Source organism: Crinia signifera, chromosome 2 (assembly GCF_055691185.1).
Source record: "Crinia signifera chromosome 2, ASM5569118v1, whole genome shotgun sequence".
NCBI classification, from domain to species: domain Eukaryota; kingdom Metazoa; phylum Chordata; class Amphibia; order Anura; family Myobatrachidae; genus Crinia; species Crinia signifera.
In genome coordinates this window covers 383,619,942-383,635,518 of record NC_139218.1, presented here as the reverse complement: position 1 = coordinate 383,635,518, position 15,577 = coordinate 383,619,942, and the positions used below count along the sequence as shown (strand labels likewise).

The 15,577-nt window shown below is 45.8% G+C and overlaps 1 protein-coding gene across 1 annotated transcript; it reads left to right on the top strand.

Moving 5' to 3' along the window:
* Positions 1 to 1,395: 1,395 nt before the first annotated feature.
* CLNS1A (chloride nucleotide-sensitive channel 1A) lies at positions 1,396 to 14,319 on the top strand. The gene is made up of 7 exons (XM_083170203.1): positions 1,396 to 1,594; positions 2,333 to 2,469; positions 4,379 to 4,513; positions 5,916 to 6,026; positions 9,022 to 9,195; positions 13,085 to 13,169; positions 13,787 to 14,319. Exons 1-6 carry the CDS (start codon positions 1,467 to 1,469, stop codon positions 13,150 to 13,152), a joined length of 753 nt encoding a protein of 250 aa, XP_083026329.1. The 5' UTR covers positions 1,396 to 1,466; the 3' UTR covers positions 13,153 to 13,169; positions 13,787 to 14,319.
* The last annotated feature ends 1,258 nt before the right edge of the window (positions 14,320 to 15,577 follow it).

Sequence of the window (15,577 nt, the reverse complement as noted above, 5' to 3'; positions counted from 1 at the left end):
TAGGCAATAAAGGTATCTTTTGAGGATAAGTGAATATTCGGTGCTTACGTATATCTTACATAGGAGATGGTGAATTGAAACCCATAAAGGTATCTTTAGCGGTAAGTAGTCGACAGAAAAGCAACTCTCTGATAGCACCTTATCTCGGAAGACAAAAGAAGTCCACTGTGTTCTTTCTGCACAAGACATTGTTTCTGTTAGGGTGGCCAATCCCGGGATCGGCAGGATCTGGCCCCTAAAATGCCGGGATTTCAATCCCGGGATTGAAGTTTCCAATCCCAGGATTTCGGCATTAGACTACGTATGCGCAGACTAATGCCAGGCAGTGTCTGAGCACCCTTCTTCCGTACCCGGCAGTGCGACTCTGTGCAGTGTGACGAGGTCTGAGGTCACTCTGCGCAGTCCGCCTGAGACGCCTTGATCCTGGGCACGCTGGTTACCCGCACCGTTCTCTCGCACCGGCTCCCGGAGAAAGACCCCGCCCACCCGGCTCCCGTCAACAGACCGCCCAACCACCCATCTGTCTCACGGTATCATCAGCCCGGCTGCACCCACACAGGTGAGTAAATATGCATGGCAACCGTGGAGTTTTTTATTATGGAAGCCAATCCTGGGACTCATGCCCTGAGAGTTTATGGTGTCAGCTGTGGTGGAACTACAAGTCCCAGCAAGCCACAACAGACCATAGTCACCAGACAATCTCAGCTACTAGAACCACCTCAGACCTTCCCTAATTCCTTCCTCTAGCTAGGCTAGTGGTGACCATCACCCATCGATCAAGGAACTTACCATCGATTAGGGATTGCCATCGATGATTCAAACTCATTGATGATTTATGGCCGATGTCGGATATTTTTTTTTTTTTGCCATTGATGGAGGAGAACCAGATGCTTTCCCTACATCGATGGCACAGCAGAAACAATGTTTATTTTTTTTTCAAGGTGCTGAAACACGGAGCATAGCCCCACCCCCACCTTCTGTTTGGCTCATGGGCCAGTCAGTCAAAGAAAATGGATGACCATCGATAGCTACAACTATCGATTGTTGTATATCACATAGTTTATTCTATTGATGGCATAACACACGGAGTGGGCATCAACAGTGTCCATCGATGGTTTACACGCCGATGGTCACCTATACCTCTAGATTTCTGTCAGAAATAGGGATGACCATCGGTAATTCAATATCCATCGATAAACATCTGTTGCATGTTATGCTAACATCGATATCGATGGTAGACGCGCCGATGCCATCCCCATTTATTATATGCCCAGTTTATTATCTCTGCAGTGAAGGCGGTTGCCATGGTTTCCATGGCTGCGCGGGAAATTGCGCCAGGCACTAGGCCGTCTTCCGCCCTCCGTCGTCACTTCCGGTAAGCGTGTGGGCGGAGCCTCCTTCGGCACGTTGTGTGTGTCACGTGGTGGCGCGGCTGTCTGTCACAGTCTCCACCTCCACCTCGCACAATGATGGCTGACAGGCTGCTCTCTTCCATCTCTCCCCCCGGGCACGGGGTCCGGCGGCTGCAGCCAGGAACTGAGGCGGTGATGAGCGGCCAGCGGCTGGGCACAGGCACCCTCTACATCAGCGACAGGTAGCGGCCATTATACCGGGAAACGGCATACTTCCCAACATGACCCTTTAAACAGGTTAATTGATAAGAAAGGTGTTTCACCACAGGTGATGGTGATCCTAATTTAAGAGGAAGTCCAGAAATAAAGTATTCTGTCCCTCCTGGAGAGGGTCATGTTGGTAGGTATGTTACTGCACTGTTCCCGGGAGATCTGACATATGGGGGGAGCCTGGGAAGCATAGTGACCATTACTGCGCTGTACCGGGAGAGCTGATGTATGGTGGAGCGCAGCTGGTGTCAGGGGGGTGAGTCTGAGCTGCACGGTACCCAGGACCTGACATGGGTGGAGCGCAGCTGGTGTCAGGGAATGAGCCTGGGCTGCCTATTGACTATTACTGCACTGTACCGGGAGAGCTGACATATGGGGGAGAGCAGCTGATGCCAGGGGATGAGCCTGGGAGCCTAGCGACCATTACTGCATTGTACCTGGGACTTGACACGGGAGAGTGCAGCTGGTGTCGGGATAAGATTTGGCTATCTAGTGACTATTAGTGCACTGTACCTGGGAGCTGACATGGGGAGAGCGCAGCTGGTATGGGGGATGAGCCTGGGCTGCCTAGTGATACCCTGGAGCTGACATGGGCCTACTGACTTAACATGTTGTGCTGGTAGGCCTGACAGGGGTGACACTGTTCCATTCCACTTGTATACAGTACCATATTACTCACCTCCATGCCTGCATCATTTCTTGTCTTTCAGCCAGTTGTCCTGGATTAATAGTTCTGGTCTCGGCTTTTCCTTGGAATACCCCTCGATCAGTCTGCACGCTATTTCCCGAGACACCGCAGCATATCCTGAGGAGCATCTCTATGTCATGGTGAACTCCAGGCTGGGAGGTAGGATGAGACTCGCCTAGCTGCTATAATGCATGTTACCAGCCTCTACGAAGCTGCTACGATATGCGCACACGTACTCGCGAGGCAAGGCGACTCGTAGCTAACTGCATCAGCCCCTGTGATTGGCTGCTAGCATCTGTACTACTCTAACCTTATTGGATCATGGACAGAATTTCTCATTCTAGTTCCGCTGGTCAGTAGAGCTGACAGTCCGAACCTAGATCCAATGCTCTACAGACTAGACTGTACTTGGAGAATCTGCTGTGCGTTATGTTTAACCTTTTGAGTGCCAACGTTGCTGCGAGATGTGCAAAGTACCCGCTAAAGATGCCAGCATCACTCACATCGACTGGTTTTTTTTTTTGGGTGCAATATTTAACTAAACTGACTCGGCTGTATTTATACTAAAAGAACAGTCACTGAGCAAGGCGGACGTTTTTAGCGGATGTTTTGCAGATCTCACAGCAACGTTGTCACTCAGGATGAAGGATCGCGGTGAAAAGTGGTGGAACCTTAATAGAATGTTTTTTTTCTTTTATGGTGACAAACTTGATCAAATTAAAATGTTCTTAATACCTGATATTCAGACATTAAATCCGTTATGGGCTCTTTCTGTATTAGGAGGCCGGGGACCTGATTCTGGTTTAAGAATAAATTAAGGGAAAGTAACTGAGCCTTTAGTAAGAGCAAATCACATGCTGTATTGCAGGGGAGGGAGGGCTGTATGGGGGAGGGGCACCTGTGACAGGCGGAGAGGGCTGTATGTGGGAGGGGTGCCTGTGTGACAGGCGGAGAGGGCTGTATGTGGGAGGGGCGCGGATTCAGTATGAAATCCTGGCGTTCGGAATCCCGACAAGGGGGAGGCGTGGATCACCCCCCCCCCCTTGCGGGCTCACTGCACTCGCCACGCAGCGAGCCCGGTGCCTCGCTGCGCTCGGCACGCTAATTTATTCTCCCTCCAGGGGTGTTGGGATTTCGGCGGTCGGGATTCTGAACGCCGGGATTTTTACTGTATCCCAGGGGCGCTTGTTTGACAGGCGGAGAGGGCTGTATGTGGGAGTGGCGCCTGTGTGACAGGCGGAGAGGGCTGTATGTGGGAGGGGCGCCTGTGTGACAGGCGGAGAGGGTTGTATGAGTGAGGGGCGCCTGTGTGACAGGCGGAGAGGGTTGTATGAGTGAGGGGCGCCTGTGTGACAGGCGGAAAGGGTTGTATGGGGGAGGGGCGCCTGTGTGACAGGCGGAGAGGGCTGTATGGGGGAGGGGCGCCTGTGTGACAGGCGGAGAGGGCTGTATGTGGGAGGGGCGCCTGTGTGACAGGCGGAGAGGGCTGTATGTGGGAGGGGCGCCTGTGTGACAGGCGGAGAGGGCTGTATGTGGGAGGGGCGCCTGTGTGACAGGCGGAGAGGGCTGTATGTGGGAGGGGCGCCTGTGTGACAGGCGGAGAGGGCTGTATGTGGGAGGGGCGCCTGTGTGACAGGCGGAGAGGGCTGTATGTGGGAGGGGCGCCTGTGTTTAGAATAAAACTGTCCAGAATTTGTGGGCTACATGCAAAAGCAGCCGGTATTTTCCCAGCATGCAAAAATATAATGTACATATTTGGCCCCTTTTGCATTGCAACATGCTTTGTCCTGTGCAGAACTCTTTATTCCTACATCACAATCAGCGCCCCGGGCTGCTATATCTACCACTGTTCTGTAAAGAACGCTTCCACTTTCAAATGTTGAAATAATAACCACAAATGTACATCTTTGTCGCACCACGTAATTGTCTGCACCTTTATATTAATAGCAGTTGTGCTGCTTTTGGGCTATTTGGATTGTCATTTACCCGGTGGAATTTAGGTTACCATTATATGATGCTACTTGTTCAAGAGAATGATGCACTTAATGCTTTACTGCAACTGTTCTAGATAATGATGGAAAGGAAGCAAAGATGAAAGCGGATGGGGAAGAGGAGAGCAGCGATGATGATGATGATGACGACGACGACGACGATGAGGAGCCAATCACAGAAGTCCGCTTTGTTCCTGAAGAGAAATCAGATTGTACGTTCAAATATTGCCAGAACCGGATTGTGTTGGCATATTTCCTATTGGTCTTTACAATATATAATTATGTTTAATGGGTGGGATGTAAGCATTGTGTAATATCCGCAATTGCATTGGTTCATAGTGTAATATTTCTGTATGTCTTGTGAAGGACAGCTTTTAAAAGGAATAGTTGGACAATGGGAGTAGTTGTAGACAAGCCAACGGGGCTAGATATGACAGGCTGGTATATAGTCATCATTCTATCACCCTGCATCTTTCATAACCCGCGCAGTTCCTCTTTTCTGCCTGGGGTGTCGTTGTCTGCTCTGATTCTTCTAGCACAATCTGGCCTGTATCATAGCACTGAGATATTGGTTTAATCGGGCAACACCCACGCGGATGCACAGAACTGATTCCTGCTGCGGCCATTTGTGCTGACTTACGTGTTCAGTCCTAGCGTATGGGGGGGGCTTGTCTCTAATGGGACTTCTGTACCCAGCAGATACTAATGACTGCTGTAAATTGATGTGTAGACTTATAGAAATATTTTGTTTATCAGATATAGTTAAAATGACAATATGGAGTGTTACTCATAATTAATTTCCCTTATTTATTACCAGCTATTTATATAGCACACACATTCTGCAGTGCTTTACAGATATTTGGCCATTCGCATCAGTCCCTGCCCCAGTTGAGCTTACAATCTATATTCCCTACCACATGTACACGCACACAGACATTATAGGGTTTATTTTTGTTGGGAGCCAACTTACCTACCTGTATATTTTTGGAATGTGGGAGGAAACCGGAGTACCCGGAGGAAACCCACGCAAGTACGGGGAGAATATACAAACTCCCCACAGTTAGGGCCATGGTGGGAATGGAACCCATGACCTCAGTGTGCTGAGGCAGTAATGCTAATGATCACACGTCTGTGCTGCCCTAGATCATCGTAATGGTTAGGGTTGTTCTTTTGCTGCTGTTTTGTGTATATATTTCCCTATAGGTCATTCTACGTGCACCTCCTGTAGGCTCCATATATGGTGGTCGTACCCAAAACTCAACAACCTTTGGAAGTAATTTCCCAGATGCTTTAATTACCATCTTCTATCCCATATTTATTATTTACAGTTTCTTACATAGCGCAGCAGATTCCGTTGCGCTTTACAATAGTAGACAGTGATAAAACAGACAGACTTGGTGGTAGGAGGGCCCAATACATGACCCAATACTTCCTTTTACTTTTACTGTGGGACTTTCCTAAATTTACCAGATGCCAAAATTAAGTAATTACACCATGTAGCTACTGCTACCATTTGTCAAATAGCTGCTGATTGTTCTTTGTGATTTTATTGCAATTTCCTAAAAAAAATAAAAAAAACTGTATATTTTAAGAAAAAAGTGCTTTTCATTTCAGTAGGAGATATGTTCACTGCAATGTGTGAGTGCCAGGCCCTGCACCCCGACATCGAGGATGAAGACTCTGATGACGACTTTGAAGGAGAGGAGTATGATGTGGAGGCACACGGTGGGTTACGTTTCCTCCTCACTGTCTGCTTCACCCTGCTCCAGAGGTTCCCAAACGCAGCCCTCAAGAAACCCCAACAGTCCAAGTATGTCCATGGCTCAGCACAGATTGTTAAATCAAATCCGCTCAGGTACTAATTAAGTTACCTGTGGCCAAGCATGGATAAACTTAACACGTTGACCGTTGGGCTTTATTAAGGGCTGTGTTTGGGAACATCTGCCACACTATCTAATAACATTATAGGTCTATCAGGGTAAGTCTGTTAACCCAAACACACAAAATCTGTATAGATGGCTGAATGACAGAGAGGAACTCTATTCTCTCCCAGCAGCTGCCTCTTGTAGTTCAAACATGTAAGAATGTTGATGAGTCTTCCCTTTAATTTGCATATTGTAGCCACTGGCACTGGGAAAACATGCTAAAATTTGAAATTTAGAACTTTGTTTCTCATCTGCCGTCTAATTCTACCATTCGGTTGATCTAGTCTGCCCCCACCTCCCTTTTTTTTTTTTTTTACCATAAATTGTTCTACTGTCTTATCCTCTACCACCTCTGATGGGAGGCTATTCCACTTGACTACTACCCTTTCTGTGAAGTCATTTCTCCTCAGATTTCCCCTGAACCATCTCCCAGTGTCACTGCATGTCCTCGTGTTCTAATTCTTCCCTTCATTTCCCTCCTGGACCTTGGTAAAACCCTTGATAGGTGACCGTTTCTATCATGTCCATCCTTTCTCTCCTCTGCTCATAACTATACATAATGAGTTTTTTAACTGGGAAGTGATAGAGAGATAGATAAAATAGATGTTGGCTTAGACTACTTTCAGTGTTTTTGTCAGATTTGCTGGATAAAGGGTAGTAAAACCGCTATCACTTGTTCACATTCCTCTGTGAATGGTTTTATTTATCGATCATAAAAGAAACCAATATCTTAGCCTTTATTCTGTTAGTCACCAATGTTTTTACCCTATTGGGAGACCTTTGTCTGCGATTAGCACTTATAGTGCGCGTGGGTTAGTTACGTCATAAACTTTTCCTCTTGGTGTGTTTTTTGTACGTTTATTTTACACTGCCGGTGATCGACCGGTTATTTCGCCTACATGTGTGTTGTTGCACAACTTTTGCACACTGCCTTCCTGTACTCGTTGTATATCACTCTGGGTATTTAGTCCCTTTGGGTTTGCTTCGGTTTTCCATGTGTAATGACCATGGTTTCTCTGCATGATGTGTAATGATTGGGCTATGTGATACTGGCTGCCCTGACTGCAGTATTGTGTCTCCTAGGACTTGTAGCCTCCAGATGTCATGCACCTTATCCTGTTTGCACAATTGGCTTACTGGGATGATCCAGCACAAGTCAGATTTGTGCCACGTTAGTCTCTGATCTCCTCACAACTGCTGTCTGTCCCCAGGTTCATGGTCTGGCTAGGCCAGTATTATGTAGGATACGTGTGACCAGCTCTGGTTAATCGTTGGTGTTCTGTATCTTGCATGCCATAAAGCAGGCTCAGTGGTAACACTAATCGCTCATCAAGGTGTTTGTATCAGTAAGATTAGGAATTGCTTTCCTGCAGGGCTAGAAAAGTTTTTCCACAATGTATTATTAATTTAAAAACCATGGAATCCTTAAGGAATCACATACACTGGATCAAGAAGTCTTGGGGGGGGGGGGGGGGGGGGGTTGGGGGATTAGCCATTCCCGCCGGGAAATCATTGAACAGGGATCCCAGCAGAACGGACCCGATTTTAGAAGCAGTCGGGCCCGTTCTTCCGAGAACGGCCTTGGATTGTCGACGATCGACGGCCTTATTTCGCGGCAACGCCCCCTTTTCAGTGTTCGGCAGGCGGGACATTGAATCTTGCTGGCCGAGAACGGGACAGGGTCACGGCTGTCAGGCCAGCCCCGACAGTCATGACACTGGATTTTTGGAGCAGGTCACAGCACACCAGGTACACAGCATAGGCAAGTATAGTTACAGCATTGCTGCATATAGGTAATCACAGCATAGTTCTCTCTTCAGAATGCTCCAGTGTTCCCTACACCCATCCTATCACCTGGGCAGCTAATCCACCATCAGGAACATTTACCCTCTACCCTGGAAACACTTTTATTAGGAAGCCACAGGTGCTGATAATCAGCCCAACCCTGATCACATCCATTTTCTTGCTGCTGCCTCTCTAAAACCTGGACTGGATCTCCCACATTACTGTCATGTGTGAAGATGCTGTCCCTGCCACTATATATATTTGTCTCAATCTCTCAGAAACCTTGTTTTAATGTTTTGTAATAACAATCCAAAGCTATGAGGCTGTAATTTTAACATGTTCTAATAAAACCATTTTTTACTACTTATTTATATTTACATCAAAATACATGTAGAAAGACTAAGCACATTAAAATGTACAAAGTGCATTTAGAGACCTCTCAATAGGACCGAAGGTTTTGAATTTCAATAAACCCGAAGGAGCTTAAACCAGGAGGCATTTTACAGTTTATTGAATGTTTCACCCTTTCAGATTGAGAATGTTTGTTGTGGTTTTCTGTCCTATTGGGTTGTTAGTGGAGGAGTCTGTGGATTCTTAGCTTGATGCGAGGCAGACTTAGCACCTCTCTGATCTGGCTCACCCTTCCTATAGATCTGTGTGTTGAATTTTACTGCATTAGTTTAGCGCCCTCAACTGAATACCACAAGCAACAACAATGGAGAATTATACCAGGGGGATTCCCTTATAACTGGCTTTTTTTTTTATTTTTTTTCGCTCCATACTAAAAATAGCTTTTTTTTTTTTTTTTTTTACTAAGCCGTTTTAATCCATCTGACGTGGCTTGCCTGCAATAAATGAACATTAAAAAAACTAAATGCTCCCAGAAAGCCTTTTATTCTATGACGTTGGGTTACACCGATCTCTGCTCTGTCACTGCAGACATTAATGGGCGTGTTTCGTTATGGTCGGACATTGTAACTAATAGAAGCATTTTACACCGTTTCTTCCAGAACGAGGGCAAGGAGACATCCCTAGCTTCTACACGTATGAGGAGGGCTTGTCCCGGCTCACCTCCGAAGGGCAGGCCACTCTGGAGAGGTTAGAGGGCATGTTGGCTAACTCTATTGCTAGTCAGCACACAATGGCCGGAGTACGGACTGAGGACTCCGCTCTGGAATATGAAGGTAATTATTATTCCTATTATATGACACTGACACGTTTTAACTTATGCTGCGTTCTCATTGCCGCCCCTGCAAAATCCCGGGTTTTTGTTGCCATGTTTTTGGCGGGGCATAGAGCGTCTCAGATCTACAGACCCCATTCATACTGCACCTTAGACCTGGGAAATTCCCGTGTCTGCCCCGTTCACTCTGCTTCCCCTGTTAGGCCTGCCATCAAGTGTGTGGTATCTAAGAGCAGCTTTGATTGGCTGTTTAAAAAGCAGCTTTGAGCAATGCAATGAACTTGCTTTTTTGCATTTTTTGAGAGATACCCGGGTCTAACCTGTTCACACTGCCATACACCCGTGTATTACCCAGGAAAAACTCTGCAAAAAACCTGTGTGTATTTCCCAGGGCATAACACCCGGGAATTTCACAAAGACCCTTTCACACGGAGACAGGACACAGGAATTTTTTTATTTTTTGGGTCATTCCCATGAATAACAGAAATTAAGCAGCGCTGTATATAGTGAGTTTAACACCTGTATGAAGGGATTGCCTGTTAATACATTTATTATTAACACAATATTAGTACAATAGACACAATATATTAAAAACATATAATAAAAAATATACATAGATATAAGAATTAATAACGCTTTTCTGGTCAGTAGGGGGATTTACTTGTAATGGTTTGTCCTCCTTTTAGATAAACAGGTTGTGGCAGTTGGCTTTGGCATATATAAAGTCTCACCACTTTGGATAAGGGATTATTTCCGGGTTTGGGTCCGTAGTCCTCACTATTCTGCGGGGGTGCAAATGCTGTAGGCAGGGCCGCTGGAGGAATTGCAAGGACCTTGTGGAGCTTCCCAACAGGTGGTGTCCTTTAGCAGGGTAAGACGGATTTGTTTGCTGGTCACCAATAGATGTTTTTTTCTCATGGAAGAGGAGGCCAAATAGGATCAATGCCAAAGTTCCTTTTGTACAAGATAAGGGTGTAGTAGTGTCCCTCCGACGCGTTTCGCTGAGTGTCAGCTTTTTCAAGGTGATGCTGCTATCGGGTTGTTTGGGGTTTTTATACCCTTACTTAATTGGTAACTACCCACAACTACTCAGGCAATCCCAGTAATTAATGAGTGTACATTGAAAACATGATCTTTAAACATTTTAGTGTGAACAGAAGACAAACATAAGGTGATCACTTTTAAACAATGTTAAAAACGAGTAAAAACAAGGGAGATTTTACTTACAGAATCTCCCTCGTTTTTAACATTGCAATTCCTCCAGCGGCCCTGCCTACAGCATTTGCACCCCCTCAGAATAGTGAGGACTACGGACCCAAACCCGGAAATAATCCCTTATCCAAAGTGGTGAGACTTTACACATGCCAAAAGCCAACTGCCACAACCTGTTTATCTAAAAGGAAGACAAACCATTACAAGTAAATCCCCCTACTGACCAGAAAAGGGTTATTAATTCTTATATCTATGTATATTTTTTTTTTATGTTTTTTTATATATTGTGTCTATTGTACTAATATTGTGTTAATAAATGTATTATTAACAGGCAATCCCTTCATATGTGTTAAAATCACTATATACAGTGCTGCTTAATTTCTGTAGTTGTACATAGTCTTAGTGGTCCACTATAACCACGTATTGGCAGCTGCTAACCATATTCAAATTGGAGGCACCTCATACCAGCGCCCGGTTTCTTTTTTACCTTGGTAAATTAACCCCTTGGGCGGTGGGTTTTGCTGGGGCAGGACAAACCTACCAGGGCAGCCTCAGCAAAACCCACCACATGAAGTTGGAAGCCCCCTCACCTCTGGCGTTAGTACGCCGGAGCTTCCCTGCAGCCGCTGCCTTAGCCGCCTGGCTGTCACATTCAGCAGTGACGTCGGTGGCAGGCTGGGGGATGTTCGCGGCGGCTGGGGTGCCTGAACGCTTCCAAGTCCCCCCGACCATACGTGAGCCTGCTGCCAACTTCCCTGTAAAAAAAAGTGACGGCGGGCGGGTCAGGGCAGGGGAGCTCTGGCACACCGATCGCCGGAGAAAAGGTGATGGGGGGGGGGGGGGGGGACTGAAAGGATGTGACTGGGCTCTAGTGGTGCACACCTGGACACCACTGGCGCGCGCCTATTCTATATTCATGGTATGCTTTTGCAGCGCAGCTGAGCCCGGAAAATTTCCAGGCATACCACTCAAGGGGTTAATCCCCCTTTCATTCCCATGAATTCCTGCTACATAGCGGCTTATGATCGGTTTCCTATCACATGAACACATACATTAGCTTAATAAAAAAAAATGTTAATTCAATTATCATAACCAAGTTAATTTACCAGCATAATCTTGAATTATGGGAGGAAACCGGAGTACCCAGAGGTAACCCACACAGGCATGGGAAGAACATACAAACTCTGCTTGGATAGATCTTATGGCTGTGAGAGCGTAACGCAAAGTACTATTCCACCCATTCTACTAATATTTGCTATGTGCCAGGCATGAAGTTCTGTGTGCAGCACGGATGTGTAATGGTTAGCATTACTGCCTCACTGCACCAAGGTTATGGCCCTAACTGTGCGGAGTTTCTATAATCTCCCTGTGCTTGCGTGGGTTTCCTCTGGGTACTACGGTTTTCTCCCACAATCCCAAAATATACTGGTAGATTAATTGGTTCCTAACAAAATTAACCGTGTGTACGCGCGCGCGTGTACATGTGGTAGGGAATATAGTGCAAGCTCTACTGGGGCAGGGACTGATGTGAATGTTCAAATACTCTCTGTACAGCGCTGCCGAGGTATGTGTGCACTGTAAATAATACTTTCTAAGAAGACCACACTGTGGTCATTAATCCTCAAAGGAATGGGTCCAATTTAAACGTACCTAATTATAACCGATCCAGACCACCGACAATTGCATGTAAGGCTAGGAATATAGTTCGGCACGCAATGACAAATAAGTCTAAACTATCAAACTCATTATGTTTATATTTTAAAGGTCTCAAATTCTCTGCTGTCCCCTGCTGGCAATGAATGGATATTCCTGCAGTTTACACAATAAGGCCCTTATTCTGGTTCACTCGCAAAGGCAAATTCCTTCTCAAATGGACAAAACCATGTGCACTGCAGGTGGGCAGATATAATTTGTGCAGAGAGAAGAATTAGATTTGGGTGAGTTATTTTGTTTCTGTGCAGGGAAAATACTGACTGCTTTATTTTTACACTGCCATAAAGATCTCACTTTGAAGTAACACCCCACCCAAATCTAATTCTCTCTGCACATGTTATATCTGCCCCCCTGCAGCGAACATGGTTTTGTCCATTTGAGAAGGAATTTGCCTTTGCGAGTGAACCAGATTAAGGGTCTTAGTCCTTTTTACGCACTTTTCCCAGTCTAGATGGGGGACCCACTGTCCTTTAATAGACCTCCGAATTTGAATACACCTTTGTGGAGCAGATGCCTTTTCTGTTTGCTTATTAGTCTATCCAGCAAGCTGTGGGGTCAGCTGGTAATCCCTCCCCTGGTCTAATAACGTAGATATCCTTTTGCTGTAGCTGAGCTAGCCACTGAGGTTGCCTGGTGTTTATCCTATATTAGTAATCATTCCACAGTTCCAAGTAAAATGTATTTTCTCTGTGATGTGGTGTCCATCACTTAAATACTTTAGAATAGTTGCACCAATGCTTTGGGTACAATCGGCATTTAGACTTGTACAGATACAGACTAAAGGGTACATTTACTAAGATAGGAATGCTATTGAAGGTCGAATGTTGCCCATAGCAACCAACCGGATCCTACTTACTTATTTAGCACCTGCTAAAAAGATGAGAGAGAGAATTTGGTTGTCATGAGCCATCTTCAATAGAACGCCCATCTTAGTATACTTAAGAGTTTCCCAATATGTTTTCCAGATGGCATGGACGTGGAAGCTGTACCCGCGGTGACCGGGCAGTTTGAGGATGCAGATGTTGACCACTGATGCCTGATACAGAACCAGTAAGTTTGGCTGCTTCAATTTTCCGGACCACATTGCAGATCCCGTTTTTCTCTTTGCGGTGTTTGGGAAGAAAGAAGTCATTATGTGTATATGTATATTTCCCATTTATATGCCTTTCTGTTCTATTACTCTACATATAAAAGTAGCAGCAGAAAATGTAAATTCAATTACAAAGAATTGCTCCTACATATAGGGTAAAGATATACAGCGTAACCTATTTATTAATCATATAGTACCTACATACCATGCAGCACATTACAAAGAATATTTACTCTTTCACATCCATCCCCATTTCATTGGAGCGTACGATCTATGTTCCATGAAACCTGCCGACATTTGGGGGGCGGGCAGCCCGTAGTGGCGGGGTCCGTCCGAGCTGCGGCTGGGAGCTTGCAGTGGCAATTTGGCAGGATGTGGCTGCTAAATATTTTGAAATGATTGGCTGAGAGAATTATCTCAGCCAATCAGTGTCCGGCCAGTGATTTCAAAATATTAAACAGCCGCATCCCGCCCCACCGCCCGGCAAAATGCCTCTACAAGCTCCTAGCCGCTGCTCCGACAGATCATTAGTGATTGCCATTATATTGTTTAACTACCATCTTCTCTCTCTCCTCAGGTGCAGCCGTTACACAGCGACGCGTTTCAGTGGGTCTCTTCCGGTATAATATTTGCATTAGACCTGTCTTATCCAAAACATTCCTGCTCCTCCTTCCCGGGAGAATCGTGCGTCGTGGAAACGGCCCGGGAGAAAGTATTTAGGTTTTTTTTTTTATAGCCCGGCTAAGAACTGTTCTGACAGCCGCCATTTCTTGGTGACCCTATACTGGTGCGGTATTAAGTCTTTGGCGATGGCGGTCTGCATCTCTGTCCTCAATCTTCATCCGATTAGAATTTCTAGATTATACTAGAATGTTCCGTTGACAGTAGCTTCGCTTCACCTGTTGCTCTAGGTCATCTAGTTTATTTAGCCAACAATCCAACTGTCATTTGTCTTGGTGGAGCTTCTACAGTAACACAATTGCTGTTTGTGTGTGTTTAATAGGGGAATAATATGGATTGGGAAACCTCCAGCACTTCACGGTAGAACTGGATAATATATATTTGTATAAGCTCCTTTTTGTTTAATAAAATCTAGGTTTTTGTATCATACTGCGTTATGTGATTAAGTCCTTATGTTCGATCACATTTACATACCCTCCAACATGACCCATTCCATTAGGTACAAAATGGTCTGTTGCTGGACTTCCCTGCCAGTGGCAGATGTGAGGCTGCAGCACAGTCCAATGTTCAAAAAGGGGAGCCAGACCTACTGCCACCCCAAACATCACTGTCCTGGACTCACTGACTGTTGATTTGACTCCCCTCTTTGAATTTTGGACTGAGCTGGAGCCCCACCTGTGTAACTGCCACTGGTAAGGAAGTCCAGGAACAGACAATTTTGTACCTAATGGAATGGGTCATGTTGGAGGGTATGCATTTATGACCTGTACGGGATCTACACTGGAGAATGTTATGTTTGTTGTATGGAGTTAAATGACCTGTCGGGGTGCAGGACCAGTCCAACAAGACTTGCTACGGGCAACTGTCATGGTCGGACTGGCCAACAGGTCTACAGGGGAAATCCCTGATGGGAACGTCTCCTGAGGGTAAGTAATTTGGTGGACCATGAGCTTGGATGCTTGGTTTGTTTCTATGGAAACTGCATAACGATTAGCCATTTTGCAAGAAGAAACTGGGGTACTTGTGTAGTTTCACAGCGCCCAATTAGCTTCGGGGTGACGTGGATAGTGGGGGTGTGCAAAATCGCTTCGAATAACATCGCATGGGTGCTTTTAAAATGAACTAGGATCATATCTCGTCGCATGGGTGCTTAGAAAATGAAAAATTGCACCGCAAATTGCATGCGATGCAATGCGCGGGCAAGGGTAAGCTAAAAATTAACTAAGGAAATCGCACCGCACCACAAATTCCATGCAATTCGATTTTTCTTCGCAGAATAGCCCAGTACGCTAAGAGTGTACTGGGCGCGCCGTGCAAATACACAAGTAACGAAACTGGTTGTCCTGTTTTGGTTGGCAATACGGTGCCCTGTTCATTTACTCTAATGGTTGGCAAAGTCCCTCTGTAGCGGTCTATCAGTCTATACAGACCTCTTCATTACATTATGCCCTGGAGCAGGTACATTAACGATAAAACAGGTGTCCATTGGGTGGCAATCCAAACAAATGTACGGTTGGGTTTCCTTCACACGTATACAGGTTTGCGGCACTAGTGACACCATAAATTGCTAATATAACAATTCCTGTTAGCAAACAATACCCCAGAAATGGTGACCCCCAAAATAGCAGAGCTACTCTGCTCTTTTGGTGTTGTCAAGCATCTACACTGTTGGAGAAGTTTGGGGCTG